The following is a 26,822-nucleotide window of genomic DNA, read 5'->3' as shown; positions in this document are numbered from 1 at the left end:
GGGTTAAAGCTGATGCTTCCCTGGGAGGGCAGCAGGACTGGGGCACAATCGGGGACCCCATCCCCGATCCCCACCCGCACCGCAGGAGCCGCTCGCTGCCTGCTCAGCACTGCCCGGACACCAACACAGCTGCTAAAGCCAGACTGATTTTATTCAAATTGCAAATGTAAAACAAGAATAATAATAAAAAAAAAAAAACCAACCAACCCTCACTGGCTTCAGAGCAGAAAGCCGCAGGTAAACCGTGCCCAGGCTTTCCTTCTCCTCCTTTGCCCTCCCGTGTTAAGGCTGCGTTCATCACTGGTGACAGGAGGGAGGAGGAACGGGGCGAGCCCCGGCTCCCACGACCCCCCGGCTCCTTTGCGGGAAGTTTGGCACAAATCCGGCAGGGCCGAGCCCAGCATGGGGCAGGGCAGGGCAGGGCTGGGCAGGGCTCCGGCCCCACAGCCATGGGTGTTAGTGGGTCAGCGTGAAGCTCTGAAAGCTACAGGATTACCTACGGGGCCGCGGCAAGGTGAGGGCAGATGGGGGGAATGTGGCAGAAGAAGGGGTTTGCACCCCCGGCCGAGGGGCCAAGTCTGCGGCACAGGGATGTGCCTCCCTGCCCTGGCTTGCACGTGTCTCTCGCCTGTAAATGGCAAGTGACGGGGGCACCCAACTCGGCCCAATCCTGGCCCTGCGCTGAGGAGAACTAAAGGCCTGGCTCCAATTTTGGGCAGCGCCTGCTCAGCAGCCCGGGGTCAGTGGGATCTGGGGCCGGGATGCTGCACCCTGGGGGGGCTCAGTGCCGGCAGGAAGGAGGGAGGAGGGAGCTGGGGCTGCGCCGGCAGGTCACCGACCTCCCGTCCCGGGGGGGCGCAGGGCTGGCGGGCCCCCCGGAGCCGCCGTGAGGCCCGGTGCATCGCTCCCAGCCGGCAGCGTCAGCCCCAAGAGCTTCCACCAGCGGCGATGCCTGGTGCGCAGCTTGGCCTTCGCACCCACATGGCTCCGGGGGGCTCTCAGCTCCCCCAAAAACTGCTGGCCCCCGCACAGCCGGCAGCTCCTGGCTGCCGGAGGCCCTGGGGGCGCAGGGCCACCGTCCCAGGGGACACCTCACCCTGGATAACCTTGCAGGGGATGCAGGACCAGGGGGAAGCGTCACCAGGAGACTGGGGTGGGCATAACCGGGACACTGGGGGTGCGGATGCGGGGATGCTGCTCCCTCCCTGCTCCTTTCAGCACACAACTGATAACTTAACCTGCTCCAGAGCCTGTTCCTAAACATAAAGGTGGCCGGGTTTGGGGGAGGGCGTGTGCGCGGGGCAGACTTGGCCCTGGGCAGTGCCTGCGGGCAGCTGCGGGCTTGGTCACGGCTCTCCAGCTGCAGCCCCGCGGGGCGAGGGAGGTGGGGGCCGCCCGGCCTGCCCCCCTCAGTCCGTTTTCCACACCTTGTTGAGGAACTTGACCACCTCGTCGTAGATGACGAAGACGATGGCCACGTCGAGGCAGACACGGCCCAGGCGAGGCACCGTGCCCTTGTAAAACCTGCCGGGGACAGAAGGGGTCGTGGGGCCGGGCTGTGCTCACAGCCCCCTCCCCATCCATGCTCCCCCCCTGGTCGCCCCCCGTGCCCCCCACTGGGGCCGGCCCCGCCGCCGCCCCTCACCCGCCCCCGCCGCAAGGCTTACGCCAGGGGCCCTTCGTATTTCATGATCTGGTAGGCGCAGTCCCAGGTGCTCTTGTACTTGTGCGCTTCCAGCCCCTGCGGGACGGGAAAAGCAGGGTCAGAGGCCGGAGCCAGGGGCGCAGCTGGGGAGGATTTTGGGGCAGGGAGCCAGGGCTGGGGGTGCGCCAGGAGGAACCGATCCCCCTTTGCTGCTGCGGCCACCGAATCCAGCGGGGACGTCCCCACCTCCACGCAAACGCTTCCCCGCACCCCCGTGGCCCAGCTGCGAGGGGGCAGCGTCCCCAGGCATCTCCCAAACCTTGCCAGCATCAGGCACCTGCCCCAGGGGCTGCACAAAACAGCCCCCAAACAGCGGGTGACCCCAGCCGCCGCAGGCAGAGCTGTCCCGCACCAGGCCCCGGTGCCGTACCTGCATCCTGGTCTTCACCACATCCAAGGGGGTGTTGCCGAAGACGCTCGCAGCTCCAGCAAGGGCTCCAAACACCCCCGTGACGAAGGGGTTGATGACCTTATTGGGATTGTCCCCTGGGAAGGAGGGGAGATTGAGGGCAGAGTGGTGGTGGGGGACGAAGCACGGCATCCCCAGGGGAGCCCACAGGGAAGGTCCCAGGTCTGGCTGCTCGTGGTCAGGGCTGGTGCCGTGCTGAGTGCGGGGCCCAGGGCATTTGGCGGGGACTGTCCAGCAGCCCCAGCCCCACAGAGCCCATGCAGCACTGGGGAGCTCAGGGTGGGAGCGGAGGTGATGCTCTAGCACTGGGATGCTTCAACCCCGCAAGCTGGGGCCCCCTTGCCCTGGCTTTCACCTTCCTCCATCATGAGAGGCTGAGCCACGAGAAGCGCAGGATGCGCTGGTGGAAAGCCCAAGCCTGGCTCCCACGGACGGGCTCAGGGAGCCAGCGGCGCAGCTGGGGTGTCCTCGGGAGGGACAGGGACACCGTACCTTTGTACCAGTTCTTGAGGGAGGTCATGACGAAGAAGCGGATGGCCTGGTTCGATCCTTGCTTGAGGACGGTCGCGGTTAAGCCCTGGTAGGTCCCCTTCAGTCCTGCAGCAAGAGAGGGTGTCGGAGGGGAGCACCAGCCTCACCCAGGCAGAGAAAAACCTCCTCCGTGTGGGCAGCCGGTCCCAGCCCACACCTGTCCCTCACCTCCTGCCCCATGCCCCCAGCATGGGGGTACCGGAGGGAGACAGGACAACACTTCCGCGGGACTCACCCTGTTCCCGAACGATCTCCCGGACGCCGTGGAAGAAGCCGCGGTATTTGGGCTTGGGGGAGCACTGGTCATGGATAAACTTCACCTGCGGGGAGACAACGTGCTCGTCCTGTCAAGGCGAGGGGGGATGCGACGGCCTCGAAGAGCTGCCAGCCTCCTCTTGCCTTGCTCCGGGGATGGTCCTGAGACCAGAGCCAACCCACGTGGCCAGGCAATGATGGGTGAGGTCACGGGGAAGCCTGCGCCCATGGCCGGTGGTGTGTTTTGCAGGGGAAAACCCTGGAAACTGCCTCTGCAAGCGACCGCACGGGTTCTACAGCCCAAAAATGGGTGACAGGATGGCTCCTGGGTGGGGAAGGGGCGACAGCCACAGGGCCTGACCTCTCCATGGAGCTTTCCAGCATCTACTCCTCCCCTAGAAAACCAGCTCGAGCAAACCTACGTGGCCCTCAGCTCCGCAGAGACCCGCTCCCCAAAAGCCGGGCATCCCCGGCTCCCGCCCCCTCTGACCTGGCCTGCGGAGGGGTGCCAGGGCAGGGGGATGCTGGCGGCTGCCTCCCACCTTTACGGTCTCCATGGGGCAGACCACCACCACGGCCTCGGCCACGCCGGCGCCCAGCCCGCAGATGAGGCCCCGCGTGCTGTCCAGCCGCCCCTGCTCGTCTCTCATCTGGTTGCTGAGGAACTCGAACATCCCGAACCTGCGGAGGAGCCGCCGTGCCAACCCCCGGGCGCCCGGCCAGGGGGCTGCACCCCCTTGTTTGGGTCCGTCCCCAGCAGCAACCACACACCCTGCGAGAGGGCCCTCCCAGCCCGGGAAAACACCTGGCTTCGGCAAAGTGCCACTGGGGATGCCGAGGCCAAACCCACCCCGCTGTCTGCTGCCACCCGGCGTCCCCTCCGCTCAGCCCATGCCACGGGGGACACCTACCTGACGGCAGCCTTGGGGATGGAGCCGTACACCAGCGAGCTGAGCCCCCGGTACAGTCCCCGGATGCCATGGTCCCGGACGGTCTGCTTCACGCAGTCCCCTGCGGCAGAGCACAGCGGCGCCGCCATCACCCGCCGTGCCAAGGGCCACCGCGCTGCCCCGCCACCCGCCCCTCCAAACCCCGCTGCCCCCCAGCTCCTGGCAGGCCCCTGGGAGCCTCCGAACCCAGCCGGCGGGTTGGGGCAGGGCACGGGCGCGCGCTCACCGATGCCCTTGTAGCGGGGAGGGTTCGCCTTCTCGTCAAGCTGCAGCTGCGTCTTCACGTACTCGGTGGGGAATGTGATGCAAATCTCGATCCCTCCGGCCAGGCCACCTGGGCGGGAGAGGAGGGGACGCTGGGGCCGGGAGCAGCGCCGTGCCTGTCCAGCGCCGCATGGCTGCTGCCGGCTCCACAACAGCTGAGACCGAGACCTCTGGCAGCCAGGCCTGGGCTGGGATGTGGCGTCCCTGTCCTCGCCAAACCCCTGGGGACTTCACACGGCAGCAGGGCCCCACGCCAACCTGGCACCCTGCACGGGCATCACCGCCCGGCCGTGGCAAGAGCTGGCGAGGGATCGGCCAAAGGGGTGGGAAAACCAGGGCAAAACACCACACCCGCGGCTGCTGATTCAGCCTTGTTTCCCTCTCAAAGGCACCTCTCTCCTTCTGGAGCCCCGCACCCCGCCGGTGAGCTGCCAGCATGGGGATTTATAAACCCAACAGAGCCCGACAGCACTGCACGAGGCCCGGCACCGCTCGCCCAGCGCCAGCGGGAGCCCATTTGCAAGGCCTGGCGTGCCAGCGCGGAAGCACAATTATCATCAAGCCCATCCAGCCGCCCCGGGCTCACGCAGCGGCAGCTGCTGGGCACCGATTACACTGGCTGAAGCCTTTCCTGCCACGGCCTGGGGACGCGCCGGCACCCCGGCAGCGAGCAACGCTGGCTCTCGGTGGTTGGGGTCCCCTCGGCTTGCTTGGAGCGCCTGCGGCCCCGCCACGAGCTGCCTCGGGGCAGCAGGGCCGACCCCGGCCGGGCTGGAGGCCCCGGGAGCGGGGGGTCACCGCAGCCGGCTGGCGAACGACCGCGCAGCTCCTTTCCTTGCACCAAAGCACAGCTGGGTCCTGCTGAGCAGCAGGAACTCTCTGTGCCGGTGCAAGGAGGAAGCGCGGGGCCGAGCCAGCTTCCCCCAGGCCTCGCAGGGGCAAGCCCCGCTGCAGCCCAGGCCAGGGCAGGAGCCGGTGCCAGGGCAAAGCCCCTGGCCGGCAGCACCCCCCCACCCCCCCGACCGGGCGCCGCACCACGCAACGCTGAGGAGCCCCGGGATGCTGCCGCTGGGGCTGGGCACCCACCGAGCAGCCCCCGAGGGCCTCCCGGCTCCTTGCCCGGGGAGGGTGACCCGGGCCCAAGCCCGCGGGACACGGCCCGGCACGGGGTCAGGTTGGCTGCCAGCTCCCGGCCGGGGACAGGTCTCCCATCCCGCTTCCGCCAGCCCCCCCCCAGCCTGGCCGCGTCCCTCAGCGTGACTCAGCAGCGCTGCAGCTCCCACCACAGCCACCCCCGGCACACGGCCTCGCCGGCACGGCTCCACCACGGCCCCGGGGACACCCCGGTGTTCCTGGGGGGGAACACGCTGCTATCGCGGGAAGGGCTAGCGCAGGGGCTGGGCGCAGCGGCGGGTTGTTCTGCTCTGCGGCCAAGCACAGGCCCGGCGCCACGCGGCAGAGCACAGCTCTGCCTATCAGCACCCTCCGAAGTACCCTGAGAGGGGACGCTGATAGGGGACACTGGGGCCCGTGGGACGGGGAGCTGGGCCACGGCCACTCCCCGTGACAGCAGCAGGCAGCCCCAGCTCCTTGGCCCAGGGGAGTTTCTCATATAGTCTTATCTCTTCTGTACGGCCTCCAAATTTACAAGAGAGACCCTGAATCCCTCTGGCACTGCCTCCAGCTCCCTCCCGCAGTGCCACCAGGGAAGCCGCTCACCCAGCACAGGGACGTCCCGGCAGACAGGCTGGCATCCCCTGGGGCACCGCTGCCTTCTCTCCTCCGCGTCCTTCTGGAGGGAAAGGAAAGCAGCCTCGCTGCACTCCCCCCAGCAGCTGGGCAGCACCCACCTTAAAGCAGCCTTATCCTGTTTTTTCCCCCCAGGCACAAGCAGCAGCGGGCCACGCTCGTCCTCCCCAGCGTAGCCAAGAAGCCGTGCCAGGGCCCAGCATGGCCCAGGATGACGAGAAAGCCCAGCCCCACGCTCCAAGAGTATCTCCCTCCTCCCACAGGCATGGTGGGGATGGGGACACCGTGGCACTGAGTGCCAGTCCCCCATCCCCGGGGCAGGACCCGCCAGCCCAGCCTGGCAGCACCCCGGCCTTGCGGGGCACCGGGGACAGGGCGCGAGGCCAGCGCGGCTCTGCCGCAGCACACAAAGGCTCCTTGTTTCCCTCTGTGTTCCCAGGAGGGGCTGGAGCCGCTCAGCCCAGGCCAGGCAGGCGCCTCCTGGGAGGCAGCGACAGGCAACCACCGCGGCCTTCACGCCTCCGCAGCACCCCGTGCTTCAGCAGCGTGGGAGGAAGTCGCTGGCAGCCGCAGAGAGGCCAGCTCATGCCACGGCGGCCAGCCGCCGGCTCTCACCCAGGGCACCACGGGAGGACAGCCACCATCCCTAGGGTCCCCAGAGCTCTCCTGCTGCCCCTCGACCCTCTCCAGGCCTTGGCAGGTCCGTCAGAGGTGGCAGACGCCGCCGGTCCCACGGCACACGGCTTGCCAAGCACTGTAATTTCTGCTGCAAAACCAAACAGCTCCTGCGGGAGCAGCTGGCGGGTCCCCGGTGAGCAGCGTGATGAGAAGCAGCGTCCTTCAGCGGGGTGTAACAGTCCCCGAAAAGCCCAGCACCAGCTGGCACCTTTCTGTGCCGCTACGCAGCGCTGTGCCACCAGCCCCGCTGCCACAGGAACGCCCCAGGTGCTGCCAAGGCTACTTTCCTCCCGCCTCCTGTGCTGCAGTCCTGGAGCGCTGGACATTTTAAGAGCCGTAAATGTTCCCACTCCGTTCCCCAGCACCAGCTGCTGCCCCAGCACCCCCCGAGCCAGGCAGCAGGGAAACACCCGGGACAAGCACCAGCCCAGGGGCAGCCACACCAAACGGCACGGGGAGGGACGCCGCACCTCCTGCAACCTGCCCACAGCCTCCAGGATTAAGGATGTTTGTCCATGTGGGGGAGGCAGGGAGGCTCTGCCTGGCATCCTGTGGGCAAAGCCACATCCACAGGCAGCCTGGAGCCTGTGAAGTGCCCCTGCAGAGGGATGGCGAGCCCCTCCTGGCAACCGGCAGCCTCTGGGACACTGGGGCCACCTGAGCCGAGGAAGGAGGAACAGGGCGTCTGCGCTGGCTCTCCCCGGCAAACCAGGGAGCTGGATGCCAAAGGCATCCCCATCCCAGAGCCGCTGTGAGAGCGGCTGCCTCCCTGGCACGCAGCAGCATGCGCGTCACCCCGGCTGCGGCAGGGGACACCCCAGGGCTTGCGCAGTGGCAGGGGCACGGCTGGACACCGGTGCCCTGAACACCTCTGCCACCACTCACTGGGGACAGACGAGGGGAGGGGAGCCGGCCCGAAGGCTGCCCTGCCACTGCACGGCTCCGAGACTCCTCAGGCGGCTGCACAGACGCGAATCGCTGGGCAGGGGAACAGGCCTGTTCAGGGAAACGCACCCAGAGGAGGATCTTCTCCCTCGCCCTGCTCAGGGATGCGTGCTGCCAGGTCCCCTCCCTGCCCCCTGGTGTTGCTCTGGCCCCAAATCCCTTGGGAAGGGACACGCAGCACGGACTCCAGACGCGCTTCGTGACTTGGGGCAATTTTTTCCTGTTTTCCTCTGCCTGCAGAGAGACAGGGTGGCACAAACTGCCCACCTGCACCCCCTCCCTCCCTGGAAGCGAGACTCATCAGAGGTCCTGCTCTGCCTTCGAGTGTCCTGTCCCCATGCCGTTTTATTCCAGAGGAAATCTTATTCTGTGCAAATAAATCACCCCATTGCCCACGAGCAGCAGCTCCTTCCAACTCCCCCTCCCTCGCCAGGGCTTTGCAACCTGTTTACCCGGACTTTAACCAGCAGCTTCAGCTCTTGCAACACCGCGGAGTCAGCAGGAACAGCCGGCAGCAAGCGCTCAGGAGGTGAAAGACCAAGTGGGGCAGCCTGGACGCCAAGCCAAGGCTCTCGGCTATTAGCTGGATGCAGCAGAGCCAGAGGAGAGAGGACGTCCTTCAGGGAAGGTCGCTCTGCCCGGCCCCAGAGAAGGTTCCGCCGGCGGGGGGATCCCGCTCCCAGCACCAGGAATGGCTCCCTGCCCGCAGCGAGCCTGCAAGCGCCCTGGCTGCCAGCAATCCCGACCCCGCAGGCCCAGCGAGGAAGGGAGAGAAGGGAAAAACACCTGTTTGTCAGCCACTTGGCATGGTTTTGCCAGAAAAATTTTAGCTCTCCTTTGTGGAGGGGCCAGCAGAGTTATCCAAGGACATGGCTGCAGCCCTTGGGCACGGCGGGGAGAGTTGGCAGGAAGAAGAGGGTGCTGCCCCTGCAACGCTCACGCAGAGCTAATGACCTCAAACCCCATTAGCAAGCAGCTTCTGGGGACACCACCGGCCACCCCCGGCCAGCCTGTCCCGGGGACCCAGCTCCGGCACCCAGGACAGGGTGGGTGCCAAGGGCAGGAGGATGCAGCCGCAATGGGGAAGACGAGCAGAGCCCCGGGGGCCAACGCAAACCAAGGCTACGCAGCCGGGGCTGGCACTGCCACCCCCTGCAAACCCTACCCGGGGGCAAGTGCACCAGTGAGCACCCACTGCCCTGTTTGGGAGCCACAGAGGGGCAGGAGGTGGCACGGGCCCTCTGCCACTCCTGTAAGCGACTGCGTCTGCAAAAGCGTCCTGCTCCTGCGGATGAAGCAGCAGGTCTCTGTGCAGCTCTGATGAGAAGTGAGCACCCGGAGAGCAACTTCAGCCTCTCCATTTTAAGGGTAATTTCACATGCAGATACACAAGCACCTGATTTCCATACAAAAAACTCCTTTTAACTCTGTATTTGGCAGGATCCTTTCAGGCCAGAGGAAATTACTCTTAAGGGCCTGGAAGCAAAGCAGCAGAGCTCTCCAGGACCCATGCCTGAAGCTTGGCCCTCCTGCCAGCGGCACGGCTCAGGGCGGTGGGAAGGCACAAACAGGCTTCCAACTCCTCTCCAGAACACCAGCAAAAGCTGACCCCCGTGTTCCCCCTGTTGGGAGGGCACCCAGCCCACTTGCAGAAGGTGCAGGTGTACGGGGCGAGCTGAGCAGCCGAGACTGGTGACATGGACCACGCGCTGTGGGCACAGCCCGCAATCCTGCCTGCCTCCTGGATCCCCTGCTTACGGTTCCTACCCTCATGCGGGGACTCGGTGCCCTTCCCCGTTAGCCAAGGTAGCCTGCAGAGCTGGGGGATAAAAAACCCAAATAAATAAAAATAATCAAAGACCACAGGGTGCTACAAATCGGGGAGGCAGAAATACCCACCTCCAGCTCATCACAGTTCTCTGCAGCCCAGGTGCTGCCCCGTCAGCAGCACAGACCTCTCCATCTGCCTGCTCCCTAGGGATCGACCCCCTCCTGGCAGCCAACTGCTCTGCTCTTGAGCCATGCCGTTAGCATAACCCAGCTAAAGGCAGCAGTGGAGAAATCCTGCCATGCCCACAGTGGTGAAACGGGTTTAGCGGGCTCCACCCTCCCCACGCAGTCCCACCACGGGCCATCTTGTGAAACAGGCTCAGGGCAGAGCCTGGCTCAAGGCGCGGGCAGGCGCCTTGCTGGGGACAGCGCTCTCCCGGAGAGCCGGCCGATGGCAGGGCTGGCACCGGAGAGCCGGCCGATGGCAGGGCTGGCACCGGAGCCCTCACCGGGGCACCTCCTCCTGCCGCGCACAGCCCTTCACCGCCTATCCGCAGCCCCATCCTGGGGGAAAACCAACGCAGGGCTGCTCCGCGGGGAAAGGTCTTATACAGCGCTGAGAGCGGGGAGGGCTGTATGCCTGGCACGGCCGCTTCCCCAAACCAGATGGCCAGAGGATTACCCGCGTTTTGGTTAGAAGGGAAAAAAACATGTCCTGTGACAGGCCAGCCCTTCTCTGAGAGCGTTGATCAGCCGCGCTGAGGCCAGGGGCCCTGGAAGGTCCCCTATCTGATAGGGGCAAGGTCGGCGGGGGACACGGGGGTTCAGAGTGACCATCGGTAAATACACACGTGGCCGCTTTCGTCACAGGACCACACTATGGCCAGGCTGGCAAAAGTCTGATCCTCAACAGGGATACACAGAATGACAAACATGAAACACACCTCATCTGTACCCCGTGCCATTGGGTGGGTAAACAGCCCCGTGCAAACAGCACTGTAGATAATGCTGTAGATGGGATGGAGTAATTTGTCCCTAATCTTACTGGAACCATCCTGTTTCAACAGGCCATCCTTTCACAACCCGCTCATTCATCTCCTCTTCGCATTTACTTCTCAGTGGGCCAATATTGCAATAAATCATTACTATATTTTAAACTTCTTGGCTGTCAGTGTGATGGCAAAAGCCACTTCCCTTTACTCGCAGTCACAGCATCACCTGCCTTTGGTACTGACTCCACCTTTGGGGACTGTCAAGTCCCCCGTCCCCGCTCAACTCACCTTCTCCCCGCTGCCCTGTGCGCCCCGAGGCCCTGGCTCCGCTGCCGTAAGCTGGCTCCCAGCCAACCCATCACCCCGCTTCAGACACCTACTGTTTAAGTGTCCAAAAATCTTTCTAAAGACAGGCAACAGGGAGCCAATGTCAGAGCCCAGGGCTGCTGGACCCCTTCCCCAGCACAGCTCCGTAGCTGGATGAAGGAGCCACTGCTGGGACTGAGGCTTCCCTGGGGACAGGCTCTGGTCTCCCAGCCACCAGCACAGGGGAATGACTGCTGCACCAGAGAAGAGACAGCAAAAAATCAGCCCCTGCTGTCAGGAGGTGACCCGAGACCTCAGGGCACAAGCACAGGGTCACCACTGCCCAGGCAGGAGCAGGGAGGCTGCATTGGCATGCACTGCACAAGGCTGTCAGAGATGAGAGATGCTGCAACATCCCTGAGCTGTCAGCTCACGGTGCTCATCGCCTCTGGGAAGACGGATGGCTCCTTCTGATCATTTACGTCAACCCAGAGAAAGTGGTCGCCTGCAGAATGTCAAGCAGAGCATCAGGCACGTGAAAATCTCAGAAACTCACATTTCAAAGCCCAGGGTTAACCCCAGCTCACACAGAATTCATTCAGATCGAAGAAGCTGGGCACCTGATGTGGTTTCTCAGTCCTGGGGCTGACAGCCTCCTCCCACCAGAAGCCTCAGGGCTGCTGTAGGTTTCCGCAGCAGCCTGCGGTCCACGACGGCTGACAGGCACGCAAGGACGCGCTCATGGCCAGTGGGCTCCTTTTGCCCCACTCCCCAAACAGACGACAGCCAGAAGAGGCAACCCCAAGGGAAACCACAGCCAGGCATGATGCACCAAGGGCCAGCAGACCTGGCAAGATTGGTTCCCTCCACGCTCACCAATCCTCCCCCATAGCTGTGTTCAGCCCACCACCCGGCTTCCCCCGGCTCAGCATCAAGGGGGGGGAACGTCTCCTGCTCTGCTGCGAGCACCAGGCATCCATCTAAAAGCCAAGGGAGCGTGCCGGACCACGGCCATTCCCAGCAGCACAACCTCCCTCCCACCCTCCCAGGAGGGCAATGGCCCTGGAAGCCCAGGTGGACTTGGGACTTTTAGGAAAGGAGTCCTACTCTGCAAGAAGCAAGTCGCAGCTTTCACACCCAGTCCCTGACTCCTCTCCTCCGTAGGTACAGCATTTCCTAAGAAAGATCATATCAAGAGATGAACAAAGAAGAGGAAACTGAACCTCTAATTACTGCTTTGTTTTTCATGTGATCCTGGGCTCCCTGCTAAACGTGTGCTTCATGCCCTACCCTGCAGGCCCTTCTCTTTCTCCCTGCAGAGTTTCTCTCCCTCCTGGCCCACGCTCCTCCTGGGACCTTGGTGCACATCACTGCTATTTCCCAGTAGTACTCAACGTTTGCAGCGAACATCAGAGCAACAGCCACGACCATTGCGAGCTCTTTCCAAATCAAGCACCATGTAGGACAGCATCCAGGCGTTCTGCCTCCCTGACCAGGCAGGATTAGGTGCAGGCAGGAATAGCAACTGTGCACCAGCCCCCAGGCAAGCAGAGGTACCACGAGCTCCCAGAGCAAGGCAGCTGGGAGCTTCTCTGTGGAAGGGAGCAGACCCCAGGCTTCAGAGCTGGCTAAAAACAGAGTAATGCTGTACTTAACTCTGGGCAGGGCAGGCAAAGCCTTTCATCAAACAGCTGCTGCTAACCAGGAGCAAAGTTCTCAAGAGGAGGGCAGGGGAGTAGGGGTTTGCCTGCAAAATGGTGAGGACCATTTGCGCTGGGCTCTAAATAGTCCACCGCAGGCTGGCTTGAGCTGACCTAACAGCCCTGCGGTGCCCGAAAACCCAGCAAGGAGCCCTCTGAGGAAACACAGGGATGACCACCTCTGCCAGCTCTGCAGTCAGCGCTCCTGTCTCACCTCATGCTGCCTTTATTTCGAGCTCCCTGCTTGGCCGCTGCAGCACGGCCCCATGCTGGGAGCTGCACAGTGGACCAGCAGAACCCATCCCTGCAGGAAGCTGGCGGGAGGGACAGGAGCCTGGTGGGCTAAAGGGTTTTTCTGGAAGCCACAGCACAGAAACTGAAAGCTGGCTGTGGGGAGGCTGGAGACACGCCTGGACTCCCAGGTCTGCCTGCTAACAGGTTATTACCCAGCAGAAGAGACATGAGCTGGCCCTCAAACTCTAGCTCATGAGTTCACAAGAAAATTATGCCAGCTTTACAACAGGTAACTGAGCCAGCAGATGACTCAGAAAGACAGATAATATCCATTTCAGCATAAAGCCGGCATATTTACCAGTCTTTTAACCAAGTTTAAGCTAAGCCATGTTATGCCAAACCTTAAGTGTCCTACAGCCACGTCACTTCTGACCCAGTGCCAGGTCCCTCAAACCCACTTTGTACCATCAGTTCAGAGTCCGGGGGGCTCTTCCCCTTGCAAAGAGGATGTAGGGGTCAAACAGCGGCAGGCACCCACACCCACTCAGCTCTGCCCTCTCTGGAAGCCCAGTCTGTATGCAGCACCCCCGAGACCAAGTCCTGGCAGCGACACCCACCCAACCAGCCAGTCGGCCAAGCTGCCTTCATGTGCTCAGGCCACACACGGGGACACAGCACCAGCACAGCCTGTGTGGTCACAGCAAGGTGAAGCGCTGCCCTGGCACACAACAACTGCTTGGACAAATGAGAGCCCATTAGCAAATTAATTTTTAACTTTGCGTTTGTCTCTTGTGACAACTGAAGAAGAGCCCTTGGCAGCCAGAGCTTCACTTGCATCTCTTCCGAAGAGCCAGCCCCAGCCTGCTCAGGTCTGGGCAGCGCAAGGGAGCTGTGCCTCCCTGGCAGAGGATCTCAATTACACACAGGGTCTGGGAGCAGATATGCATCCAGGGCGAGATGACGGCTGCTTATTTAACTCCACCAGTACAAGGCAGATGAAGGACAGCACAGTAGAAATAGTCCATCTTGAACACCTCCAGCTCTCCAGAAGGTTGAGCTTTGGAGCACACACCCCTGTTGTGCAGAGAGATGTCAGAGGAGAAGCTCCGAGAGCATCAGCAAACCCCTTAAAGTCAGCAGAGACAGCCACAAACAGCACTGCATGTCCCCAGCAAGGGGCTGGAGGGCTGAGCATGCCAGGACACGGGGAGTTAACAGCAGCTTTCTCCCATTTATGTGGTTCTCTAATACAATTAGATACCACAGAGGCTTGGCTGGACTTCTGCCCATTAACCAATTACTCTGATTTGCTGCATGCGAGGAGAAGACTAGCATCTCAACAGGGTCCTCCTTCCACCTCTGCAGCCTCACGTGGACCCAGAAGGGCTCCTGCAAGCGGGGACATGTGCAGCTTTGTGCTGTGTTGCCCAACCTGACACCTAGCAGAGGGCACAAGCACCACGTCCCTTCCTTTACACCAGAACAGCTTCCAGGCACACCCGTGGCAACTCTCCTGGTAGGGGAGAGCAGGGCAAGTCTGCTGCAGCCTCCTGCAGAGTATGCCGATAAGCCATCTACAGCTGATGATCCCCGATTACGGACCTACGCAAGGGCTATGAAAGTCTCCCGGTACCATGGCCCAGGCAGTGACAACTGACGCACTGCACACATGCAGAGAGCTGGGGAAGACTGGGAAGGCTGGATGGGGAGCAAACCGCCTGTCTTTCCCACCCCAAGCTTAGATTAAATCCCATTTAAAAGACCTCTAAATAAAAGGGGATAAGAGGAGGCCTGAACTAACAACGCACTTTGAGGGGGTAGCAGCACAAGTCTTGAGACCCCTGAGGAGCACCAAGCTCTGGAGGAGCCTGGCCTCACCACAGGTCTCATTTGAATGAGAATGCACCCTCTCGTTTGACCTCAGCTGCCTCCTCTTCGTGCCCCAAGCCCTTTGGCCAGGCAGCCTGGGTGACGGGTGACAGCACAGACCCCTCCAGGCGACATGACGCCGGGAGGCCTCGTCACCCGTTGCATGCTCCAATGCTTGCATCCATTTCCCACAGCGCTGCCGTCTCCAGCAATTCTCCGGAGCTGTGCGATGGGAGGCCAACTGCCGAGGCAGGGGCCAGCGCTGGCGGGCAGAGCCAGAGCAGCAAGGGCTCAGTTCCCGGCGTCCAGCCAGAGGGCAGGCAGACCCTCGCTCCTCCCGGGTCCCCGCTACAGGGGGCTGGAGCTCTGCCCTCGGAGGGGAGCAGAGAGTTGGACAGACAAACAAAGGCACAATCGTAGGAGGGGGAATTGGCTGGAAAACACAAAAGCCCTAAACGTGCCAATCATGTGGAGGCTGGGATGGCTCATTTCGAAGGGAAGACACTAATCTCCACTCTGGGAATTGTCCTGCGAGTGGCAGGAAAAACCAGGGAGCTAGGGAATGGCTACAAAGCAGTTTTAACAAGGCTGACTGTCTTGGACTCTATTCAGCTCAAAGCTCAAACCAGCCACGAGCAGGAGGAAGTGTGTTAACTCTGCAGTCACTGCTACACTCGGAGCCTATTTAGATCCCATGGAAATGGTCAGAACTGGATGGGAAAACACGCCCTGATCCACGGGGATCGGTGCCGAGACACAAAGGAGGGACCAAGAAGCCATAAGAGGAGCTGTATCAAAGCAGCGTGCAAGACACGGCTGGAGCAGGAACGACCTGGGCGCTGCCGCTTCAGCTTTTTCCCTTAACGTCTTCGGGGGGCGTATAAGGAGGTGCCCCGCTGCTGCCTCTTCCATCGGTTCAACTCCCTCCCGCTAACGTGAAAATCCGCCCTGCTAAACAACGCGACTGCCGCCAGCCCTGCGCCACCGCAGCGGCACCGCCGACACCTTCCAGCAAGGCCACAGGTTGCAGGAACAGCCTCGGGGCGAGGCTGCGACCCGGCCGGGGGCAGCGGGACCCCCGCGAGCCGGCGCCCAAGCTCGGGGTGCATCTGCCGGAGCTCCGCTGCCGCCGCCGCAGGGAAAGCCCGCTTCGCCGCGGGCCGCCTCCCTGGGGCTGCCGGCCGCCGGGATGCAGCGGGCGAGGGGCGTGCTACGGGCTGGCAGACCCCGAGCGGTACGGGCAGCGGGGCGGCCTCAGCGGCAGCGACGGGACGGAGCACCTGCGGGCAGCGCGCTGCCTCCGCGGGGCGGGCCGCGGCAGCCTCCCGCCCGGCACGGATGCCCACGCTGGCAGCGGCGGCCGGGCCACCCCGCCGGGGGAGCGCCGGGGCCGGGGCGCTTACCTGCCAGGATGGCCTTGCCGGGGTGGGTGAGCTTGGCCTTGCCGGCGGGGGCGGCGGCGGCCAGGCGGCGGGGCGCGGCAGGGGCGGGCATGGCCGCGCTGCTCCGCGCTCCTGCGCTGCCCGGCGGTGGCGGCTGCGGCCGGGGCCGTATTTAGGGCCGCGCCCGCGGAGGGGCGGCCCCGGCGGCGTCACATCCTCAGGCGGCGGGGCGGGGCGGGGCGGGGCGGGGCGGGGCGGGGCGGGGCGGGGCGGGGCGGGGCGGGGCGGGGCCGGGCCGGGCCGGGCCGGGCCGGGCCGGGCCGCATCCCGCGGCGGGGAAGGAGGAAGAGCGCAGCCAGCTGCGCCAGGCGGAAGCGGCGGCTTCTTCCCCCGCTCCCGGAAGCCGCTCCGCGCGGTGCGAGGGAGAGAGCGCAGCCCCGCCAGCCGCGGGCGTGAGGCGCGGGGGCCGGGCTGGGGCTGGCCTCGCCCCGGGAGAGCAGGGAGCCGCCAGCGCGGCAGGGAGCACCCCCGGCCCGCCTCGCCTGGGGCAGGACTGGCTGTAACGAGCACCCTGAAAACCACGCGGTCGGTAAGATTTTCACAAGGGTGCGCTCGCCGCTCCTGGACGAAGGTAGATTTAGACTTTACTGGTCCGAGTGCACTTCAGAGGGGTGGGTTTGCTCCACTCGTGGCCTTTGCTTGAATCATTTTTCTCACTCAGTGAGGAGGGAGACAAGGAAAGCCCCAGCGTAGTACTCACACGTGAGCACCTAACACCGTACATGTGAACACCTAACATTGTAAGAGGAAGAGAAGCCAAAACATTCTCAAATTGAAAGGCTGCAAATCGCACCCCTACTCGTTTCTGCTTTATCTGCAGACATAGGAAGACAGCCCTTCGCTATTTGTGTCTGAAAGCTGTATTTACAGGAACGCTGGGGAGAGAAGCCAACGCTGTTCTCCTTTCCGTCCGGGAGTTCACAGAAAGCTGGACTCCGAAGCTGTGCTCTCCCTGGAGCAGCCGCCCTATTCCAAAGAGGGAACATTTTGTGTAAGAAATGTCCCCTGGCCATGCATAGAGCATGCTCCTGTCAGGACTTGTTATCTGTGCGCTTTGTGATACGATTTTTGCTTAACAAGACTCGGCCATCAGGCAGCTGGATTCCAGCTGCCAGCCTCATCCAAAAGCGAACTCTGCAGGTACAGCGCAGTGATACAGCTGCGGCTTCGTGGCTAAACTGACTGCAGAAAGACCATCTGGGAAACTGAAGCACCTTTATTCTGCCAGGATTAAAAGCAAACAAACATGTACTCGCATTGCAGAACTCATCCCCGGACCATGCCAGAACTGTACGTGGTTTCCGAACAGAGTTAAGACACTCACAGAGGCAAGTCCATTGAGGGGGTCCCATGTCAAGTCTAAGGCCACCCACCTCCAGCACTGGGAAGTAAGGGGGAAAAAAAAAAAAACCAAACCACGTGAAGGGTACACAGAAGGAATGAACATTCACAGTCCTGGTCACAGATGCAGAGAGTCGGGTTAGCAGTACTGGAACAGCAAAAATAAGGTAAATCCTTTCAAAGATGGCAAACAAATGGAAATGCATTTGGATTTCTGATTAATCTCTGCAACTCCTCGCTACCTTTCCATCAAATTACCATAACATTTATGTATGCTTGTAGACATGTATACCCACTGCTGTGAGGCCGTGATTAACTTCACAAGAAACACTGGCTCTTACGGATTCCTTAATCAAGTCAGAAAGGCCTTGGGCACAATCTCATCCTGTCCAAGGAAATACTACACCACATGCTCAATTCTCATCAGCCTCAATGGGATTCACAACAGTGCTTACTTTGCTGAACAGGGAAAGGATTATTCATATTTAATCACATGCAGATTGCAAGCCATCTCAACTTGACCTCCAAGAAGCTGCTAATACTTGTCAGCAGAAAGCCTAAAGGAGAAAAGCATCCAAGGAAGATAAGCAACCTCTGAAATACCAGGGCCTGCAAAAGGTGCATTTTAAATCCTGTAAGTGACTTTCATGAAAGTAAAGACTTGACCGGACTTGCATGGTCAAGAGCATCTCCTAGGAAATGGGTGGTCAAAGCATAAAAGAGCAGCTACTGTTACGGACAGGATATAGAGTCCTCTATCTTATGCTCACACTTCAGGAATTTTCATGGAAACAACCCTCTGACAATCTGAACACATTTCCATTGCTGGTGGCTGGTGCTTGTTTCTGCTGCTATTGAAGGGTACATGAATTGTGAAATACATAGTCAGGTGCTGTTGCAGCCTGTACACCTCATGGCATCCTTCCAGGCCCTAATAATCAGAATTAAAAAGAGAACTACTGAAGATGAAAGCAACTTCCTTTTTTTTTTTTTTTTAAACACAAACACCGATTGCAGACAGGGCTTTCTGGATCCTAGAAAGCACATAAACAGTTACCCTGCCTGATCAGTTCCAACTTATCCTTCCCTTGCCTCTCCCCAAAACGATTTTTTTTTTTTTTTAAATTGGCACAGCTTGATGCACTCGGCAGCACACCATAGTTTCAGAGACCATAAGTGGTCAATATAGGGCAGATAACTTCATATTATGTGTCCCTGAATCAGAGAATCTCTTCATTTCACTGCACAGCTATATTATCTGAATTGTTACAACTCATCAGCTACTACAAACCATTCTGTGCATTATCAATCCACATCACTTGGGCTCTTATGGTAAAATAAGAAAATTAATTTCTTCTCAGGTTCCCTGACAAGAACAAACGATTCCTTTATGTGTAACAGATTCTGCACATAATGGGCTTCAAGGAGAAGTGATCATATGGAAGATTTGAGTCAACATTTCTCCAGCTTTCAAGTGTGTGCAGCAGGAGCTACTGTGACTATAATAAAGATGACACTATTCCAAAGCCGCTTGCACGATTCCCACTTGAGCACACATGCAAAAAGAGCTCCTGTTGATACTCAAGATTATTCACTGAGATTACCAAGACTGAGCCTCTAAAGAGCCCAGCAGAAGTCCCTGCTGCATTAACATTTGAGTGGGCCTGACTCATCTCAGAAGACGAGTGAAATCCATGCGCTGCATACAGCATTTACAGGTTATCATTCTGCTACCAGACCACGGTCACGCTTCCCTCACAGCACGATATATTACTGAGAGAACCTACTCCAGTTGACAAACCCTGTTAGCAGTTTATCCTAAATGAGACCATTTCCCCACCCTCTAATGGAAAAAAAAAAAAAAATCTTCCAAAAGGAAAGCAATTCAAAGATTTACTAACCACCACATCCCACCTGAATCCACTCCTAGCTTCCCAGCTGGATAACCAGCACTTTGGGAATTTGTGCTCTGCATAATATTGGAGACCTCATCACTGTGGAAAAGAACATACCAGATAACTTTGTAATTCCTTCCTTTCATAATCACTAGGGGAAAAAGGAGAAATATAGATTTTTAGATGAAGATACTTTGAAGTCTTGAAAACCACAGCAGACAGAAAAAAAAATTCTCCTTGAGTCACTGCATTCAGGAGAATGCAAGAATAAACTCAGAATTTGAGTCAGAATTTTTAAATTCTGACACATAAAAGCAAGACAGGACTCACCCTTCACTGACTGTATTTCAAATTTACACCATCTTAATGCTTGAAAGCTGGCAACATTGTAGTCTATTTTAGCTTGGAAGAAAATGGATGGATTTTGCTACCTTCCTGAAAGATCTCAAAGGCTCCAGACTGAAAGATCTAGACTGAAACACTTACCTATGCTAACAATTTTGCAGCATTTTATTAGTAAAACATGAGTCAGGATCTGTCATTACGTTTGGAAAGATGCCCACAGAAAACGCATAGTATTGAAAAACAAGAAAGCTATACTAGCAACAAACTCCTTGGAGGCTGAATGCTTGGTGAAGTAAAAGATGTAGCAGAATAAAGAGACTCCAGACCCATTAAGCTGGACTGGTGCACCTGCAGGTTGCTATAGCAAGTGTTAATTCACTTGGCAAACCACAACCTAATTACACACCAGTGTCACAAAGCACTCGGATGTCGTTAAGTGTTTTCCAGCCTTATGTTCCATAACATTTTATCACAAATTCAAGATGCCCCTATTTTACTTTGTGGGAACAAATGAGATTGAAGCAGTCTTGGGGTACTCTGTAAAGCAAAAAAAGAAATACAGTCAGCTTAGAAACAAGTGACAAGCCAAACCATTTACAGCAGAACAGGAAGGACCCAGAAAGACTGAAAGAAGTTCTACAGATGAGAAATACACCCAGTCACAAGGTAGTACACACATTTTCTGAACTGCTTGTTATGGGAACCTGGTACATGCAGTGCTACTTGTCCAAGATTTGCAAGATTTCTAGCCTTGATTTTTCTCAGTACAAATTAGATCCACTGTCATGCTGGTTTAATCACACTAGGAGTTTCTCAGTGGCCAAGTTCTAGCCTGCCAATTAAGATGTCACACATTGAAGCATAAACATTAAATATACAGCAGTTGAACAGTCAGCTTTGCCCGAGTTTATCATATGTGCTCAAGTACAAAAGTTATCCACACTCATCTAAGTGGGCATCAGACAACAAAGGATTTGTTTATTAGTTTTAGGGTTAAAAAACCAGAAGAAATCTTTTATGCTTCTAACTGTTGCTGGTTTTTTCTAGGGAAAAAAAAAGTTGTTTCTTGTTTCACACAGCCTTACTAAGGGATCCATGTCATCCTGTAAGTGCCAGCTCTCAGCACTGCAGTTACTAAAAAAAGAAGCTATTACATCAAAATTAAGGTTTGGACCTTACAGTTACTATGTTTCCTGTATCTTTCCCATAATTTGTACTAATTTGAATAGGCTTCATCTGCCTATAATTTTTATTTTTTAAGGAGCAAAATGACTTAGGAGCGTTTTCTTCTACTATGGTACCATTTAATTAGAGAGCCCTAAAAAGGGGGGAAGGGAAATAGAAGTTTTGTAAAATACCACATTACATAGCCAATAAGAAACAGAACTTACCCCAGCAATGCATTCCTCCTGAGTTTAATTCCTCCCGAGTTTATGGGGCTTGCTCATCTGGCCCAACAGAGCAGACAGCAGCAGCCTCCATCAGAATTCCGCTTCTAGCAGCAGCTTTGTTAGACATTCTTCCTCCCTTCTTCTTTCACTTGGTGTTTGTACCAAAAGAAACCAGTAACCTTTGAAGATGCAAGGGAGCAAAGGATAGTGTAAGGATCTCAAGTGCTAGCACAGAGTGAGCAGCTGAACACAGGGCAGAGTTTTATGTCCAGAGCAGCACATGTCCTTGCAGTCATTTGTGGAGAGGTCAGTTTCCACCTAGCTCACAAGACATTAAAGCAGCTGCACAGCAATGCTTGTGAATTGCTTGTCATATCTGATGCCAGACCTGTAGTTGCCCAAGTTTGCCAGACTGGGGAGAATCCCCTTAAGGTCTGACAAATAACAAGAGCTATTACAGAAGGAAATCCATACTGTTTCTCACAGGAAGAGCATGAGTTGGTAAAAGCCTGTATGTAGGTTCAAGCAAGTTACTATTTGACAGCATCGTAAGCCCAGAAGTTAGTCTCCAGATGCTGCACTCTGCAGCATGTTCCACATGAACAGATCATTCTAGGTGACACCACTAGCCCCATCTCACTGAAGTGGTGGGAATTAGTGAGAAGCTTAGTTTTAAAGGAGGTTTTCCACAAAAGAATCTTATTCAAGTTTTCAGAAACTTGGATGGACACTACAACTTCATAAACTGGGTTAAGTCCTCCACTTAACCCACTAAAAGAGAGGTTATTTCCTGCTGAGAATGACTTAACTGTTAAAGAAAGAGTGAAGTATGCAAGCATTTGTTCCACATTTTAGGTACAGCTGCACTGTAATGGCAGGGAGTATGTTTCTGGATGCATTTTAGAATGCAAGACCATAAAATTTAAAAGCCATTATACTTAGCAAGAGCTTAAGATACCAGGACAGCAACTAAAGCAAGACTATTCATCAGACAAGGCAGCTTTGCTTTCCTTGAGAACTCAAGTCATTCCTGTAATTAGATTTCTAGACTGCAGCTATTAAGGATCCCCAGGCTAGCTCAATTCTCTACAGGTCATGAGCTCTTCTAATATTTAATCTAGCAGTTTACTGTATTCCACCATTGGCTTGTAATTGTTGCTATGAAGTCACAGTAAATTTTCAAGTTGAGAGGAAACAAACTCCTACAGTCATACTAATCCTAGAGCTGGTCTTCAGTTCCAGCTGCCTCGCCCAAATTCCTTTTGACCCACAAGGAACTAGTTACAAAATAAGTACCATTTGTCTGGAAAATAGCATGCTACCTGACTAATTCCTGCTAGGAATAAGTCTGGACAGAATGCAGATTTGCTTGAACTCATTAGCAGCTCAGTATTTCAAGCTGAGCTGTTGAGTGCTGATCAGTACAAAACTGAGGTTAGTACGTTACATGAACACTCTGAGCACTCTGGCCAGCATCAGGAAGGTAGACACTGCATCTCTTTGCCATGGCTATCGCAGTGCAGTGACCAAGGGAGACAATATAGTAGTTAGGACTGTGCCAAAGCATAGTCTGCTGTTACTGATTTCACGGCCCTGGCAGTCTCTGCTGGCTGGCATTTAAAGATGTTTTGCCCTGTTCAAGTAGAATTCAGTATCAAAAGGTGGAGCTTGCCACTGCTGCTGCTATATTAAGGTATTTTAGTGCCAAAGATACTACCTGCAGCATCTCCCTCAGCACAGGACTGAAGCTTTTCCAGTCCTGTGAATGAAGTCATGTAAGCATGTGACTGCCTCCGGCAGCGTGACCTCCACATGTGACAGTGTGCTGATGTGTCCAGCAAAGAGACTGTAACTCCTTTTTAAGATAATTGCTAAGCCGTCTATGTTAAGTGCTTTGGCACAAGTTTCCCTTTTTCCTGCCTGGCATCCTTAGTTGTCAGATTAAGAAACCTGATGCTATTTGTGGTAGTGTATTACTACTAACCAGTCCCCACCCCCAAGATATTAAGACTAGAACCACACAGTGGACACTGCAGTTTTACATTTATAGTTGGACTTTTATAATATTCAAGATTAGCACAAGATTCATAACCATAAATTATACATTGTTATCTAAGTACATAAAACATTAATGATACATGTATTTGAAGAGTGGCACAAAGTAGTAATACATCCCTGTTGGCATTCTCAAAGAAAGAGGTGGGTGATTGACACGCCGTTGATACTACTGCAGCATAGCAGAACTGAGTCACTGCACCCTGTTAGTTCAGGTGGTGCTGACTCTGCCCACCAGACAGGGTCAGAACATGGTGTGGCAGGAAGCCAATGTCAGAATCAGTTAAAGGTGCAAATAAAAAGTCAGGATTATGGCCCTCCCTACCGCCTCAATATTTTAGCAGTATGTCCCCCTCCCCAACCCTGACACTGTGCTCTTGCATCTCTAGTACTTCGGCAGCCCATGCACACTCCTATGTTCACTTGCCACACATAGCTGAGGTTTCCTTTAGTACCATTTAACGTCAAAAAGTAACATGCTCTCTTCTTGTTAAACAAAAAGGATCTGGGAAGTGTTTGCTCTCTGGCATGAGAAGATTTATTTTCTTCAAGTCTCAGATCTACTCCAGAAAATATAGAACAGACTCCAACAGCATTGAACCCCAACAGCATTATTGTCCAGAAAAAGAAACTTTCCCAATATTCCTCTAAACATTCAGAGCACAAATATTAGAAAGCCCATTTTCTTTTGCACGTAAGACTGCAAATAAAATGGGGTAGTCAGATGTACACAAGCTTTCAACAATTCATTATTAACAAGATGCTTCACTGAATTGTTAACAACCCTGCTACTTCAGTAGCTTCGGCTAAAGCTTTAACAACTTGGTGCCAGGCAATTTCCCAGCTGCCTTCAATGGGCTTTGCAAAAGAAAAAAAAAATATGCTCTCTCTTCCCCCTGGCCTCAAGCAGTTATTGCTATATGAGTTAGTGAAATAGTGCCTTAACTTCAGACAAGAGTCTCACAATGTCATTAACAAAAGCTGCCTTTCAGAGGTTGAAATGTAACCGGACAATAATCAATAAATAACAGTAACAGGCATCCCGTTGAAGTCTCCTCACTGAGCCAGGCAGCAAGTGTGTTCAGCCAACAGAAGGTCATCTGTGCCTTTAGGACCATTGTACACTTCTTGGAGAAGTTAAAAAGGGACGGGAAGGAAGAGAACAGAGACAGTGAAGGTCTGTCAGAGAGCTAGTTACATGTTGAAACCATAAACAGGCGGCTGGGTGAATCCTGGTGCTGTGTATCCATATGGGAAGTTTGCCTGGGGAGGTACTGCACTGGGACCTGCTGTTAACATCAACTGCTGGCCTAGAAAAGCATAAGAAAAAAAACAAAGTTAGTTTAAGAACCCAAGCTTCCCTAATGTTAGCTGTACTATGGGACAGGATTATGAGGCTTTAGCTAAAAATCAGCCACAGTGCAAGCATACACTAGCAAGTCACGCTATTACTCAACATGCACCACAGAGTGGGCACCTAGCCCATCTGCTCTTGCTACCAGAAAAATAAAAAAGCAAGGCAGGACTCAGAGGGAAGATGAGTATTGACTGATCTTGAGGGCATGATAAACCTGGCTTGTTTTGAAGAAACCATACTGAAAGCCAAACAAACTACTATTTAACCCATGCATGGTCAGAACTGAAAAGTAAAGCAATTCAAGCAAATAGTTAAGTCTGTTAGGTCTCAGTCTGGAGAGTGCTGCAAAAGGCCCGAACATACCTTGACAGATTTGTCTTTATCACTAGGAGCACACATGCCTCATGCATATGTTAAATTCAGGTTAACATTCACATCAGACAGTGAACCAGTCACATCCTTCCCTTACCAGCCACTTCTAGGAGCTTGTTAGCAGAATACCTCTTCAGAAGGGCTTCTAAAATAGCAGCACACTTGAGGACAGCCATGGTTTTTTGGCTGCACGTGTCTTAAAACGGGTGAGCTAGAAAGCCAGTCTGCCTTTCTACTTGGAAGAGTGGAAGGCAGACACATTCCTCTTAGACAGGAATAACAGGAGGAATTTGCATGCTCTGCAAGTTATTCCTGGGGTTGTGCACACCTTGGTATTCCCTGTCCTGTTACTATACTGAAAGACTATTCCTAAGCTAGAGTTCTGAGCCATGTAAGAGGAGCAATACTTCAGCTGAAGAGTAGAAGTACTGTAAGAGTGAGATGTCACTTCAACAACTTATGCAGTTCATCTAGCACAGACAACCATTTTACTATCTAGTTGAAACCAGTTTACTTTGACTGGAGGTAGTCATTTAAGTTACCTCCACAAAGACAGACCAGAGTGACAATAGGTAATCAATTAAAACCAAGTCTTTCACCTACCAAATACTATTGGAGTGGGTTCAGTTACTTGTTCCTCTTCTTTTCTTAGGCTTTCAGAAGCATCAAGTTTATCCACCTACATTGAAGTGAACAGGAGATGTATGAAGGCCTTGTCTAGAAATTGCACCATCATGTGAGGCTTTTCATGCCTGGTACCTTAGCTATCAAGTGTTCCCTTTGTTAGTCCAAGTTGAAGACTACAAAAGCCTGCATGTTCCCAGCAAGCTATGTTGTAAACCTGCCCTCCTAATTGCTTTAGGTTTATTGCAATAAACAATAGCTGTCAAATGCAGAGATCATCATTACCTTCAAGTGAAGCACTTTTTGGGGCCCTATTCTAGTCACTGTTAACTCTATGACCCAGAAAACAAGCCCATCAGATTGCAGTTCCAAGCATCATCTCAAATGGGCCTAATCTACACTTATCTACTAACCTGCAATCCCTCTCCCCTTCAATGAGAGGGCCCAAATATTTGCAAATATTCCAGACCCATGAAGTTTGACCTTATCTAGGACTACAGCCTAACCTGGGCTGCAGAGTACTGGTTTAACTGTATTAGTATTCACACAGACTCCTTTTAGAGGAAACTCTAGAGCCATCATGGAGAGTGGTCTAGTAGCATCAGCTTTATACAGATCCCAGTGTTGTCCCAAATAAAGCTCTGTTCATGCTAACCACATTTGTGAAAACGCTACAGTCATGCAGGAGCCCTGAATACAACTCTGAGTTAGGGAGAGTAATCTGAGAAGGCACAGTACCTTCCTTCTCCCAGGTTTAACAAGTTATATCTTCCATAAGAGAACCATTGAGACCGAAGACCACAAGGCATAAAAATCACACAGCTTCACATCCAGATACAGGCAAACCTACATTTAGCCCAATGCTGTATTTCAGCTGATCCTCATCCTCCTTTCCCACTGCAAGAATCATATCTGGTCTGAGAATTGCTGCAAGAGGGGTCTCTATTATACTTCAGAGATGTTATCTAGATGTAGCGTTTAATGGTTTCCCGGACTTCTTGAAGTTTGCAACTCAAATTAGTAACTTGAGTGGCAGTAGGTCTTTAACTGGTTCATTTATAGCTGTCAGCCTAACAGCTCTTCAGGGTAACACTAAGTATTTGTGTTACAAATGCTATCCATATTACTATGGATCAAAGCAATTGACAGCTACCAGTTTCAAACTAGTTGTATTGCTCTACTTATGAACTGTGATTCCCACTCTCTTGGATTAGACTTTCCTCCTTAATGCTTTAGGAGCAGTAAACAACTTTCAACAAAAGTGCAGTTACTCCCCCTGTTGGAGAAACAGCAAGCATGCTGAAAGCAGACATCCTGAGGAAGGGACAAGAGCAGCCCTCCAGGAAAGCCTAAACATCTGATTTGCTGCCTAGAAGTGAAGTTTTTCACAAGGAATCTTTTGAATGATACTTTGTGTGCCTGGCCCCTTCTGGGACATAAGCTATTCTGTGCTTTAACACCTTTTTATGCATAAAAAAAGATAAGCTCTGGAAGACATACACACCCCGCTGATAAACTAGTCTATTCTTTTGTACTTTTGAAGTTAGTTACATGACATTTTTAGACATACCACATTTATAAAGCCCATTCTCTAATTCCACATTTTGCAGTTAATTCAGACTAAATTAGTTCCACTGTAAACC

The 26,822-nt window shown here is 55.2% G+C and overlaps 2 protein-coding genes across 6 annotated transcripts in view; both read right to left on the bottom strand.

Moving 5' to 3' along the window:
- Nucleotides 1–128: 128 nt before the first annotated feature.
- On the bottom strand, nucleotides 129–15,942 carry SLC25A1 (solute carrier family 25 member 1). The gene is made up of 9 exons (XM_072880599.1): nucleotides 15,761–15,942; nucleotides 4,077–4,184; nucleotides 3,812–3,911; nucleotides 3,443–3,581; nucleotides 2,881–2,965; nucleotides 2,607–2,711; nucleotides 2,076–2,191; nucleotides 1,668–1,741; nucleotides 129–1,524 (listed from the first exon to the last, which is right to left on the bottom strand). Exons 1-9 carry the CDS (start codon nucleotides 15,849–15,851, stop codon nucleotides 1,410–1,412), a joined length of 933 nt encoding a protein of 310 aa, XP_072736700.1. The 5' UTR covers nucleotides 15,852–15,942; the 3' UTR covers nucleotides 129–1,409.
- Nucleotides 15,943–22,792: 6,850 nt separating this feature from the next.
- The window catches only part of CLTCL1 (clathrin heavy chain like 1), a 38,110-nt gene continuing 34,080 nt past the window's right edge, over nucleotides 22,793–26,822 (bottom strand). For 2 of the 5 annotated variants that reach the window (XR_012045198.1, XR_012045199.1), the window contains 3 exons: nucleotides 25,159–25,234; nucleotides 24,653–24,787; nucleotides 22,793–24,136 (listed from right to left, as the gene is read on the bottom strand). Coding sequence is in view for 3 of the 5 variants with exons in the window: in XM_072879673.1 (XP_072735774.1) it covers nucleotides 24,021–24,136; nucleotides 25,159–25,234 (192 nt within the window). In the remaining 2 variants the exon portion in view is untranslated. The remainder of the gene's footprint in view (nucleotides 24,137–24,652; nucleotides 24,788–25,158; nucleotides 25,235–26,822) is intronic. The other 3 variants (XM_072879673.1, XM_072879674.1, XM_072879675.1) reach the window with 2 other exon arrangements.

The sequence above is a fragment of the Ciconia boyciana genome, chromosome 15 (genome assembly GCF_034638445.1).
Source record: "Ciconia boyciana chromosome 15, ASM3463844v1, whole genome shotgun sequence".
NCBI lineage: Eukaryota > Metazoa > Chordata > Aves > Ciconiiformes > Ciconiidae > Ciconia > Ciconia boyciana.
The sequence above is the reverse complement of the archived record's forward strand: the minus strand, read 5'-3'. Positions and strand labels throughout refer to the sequence as shown.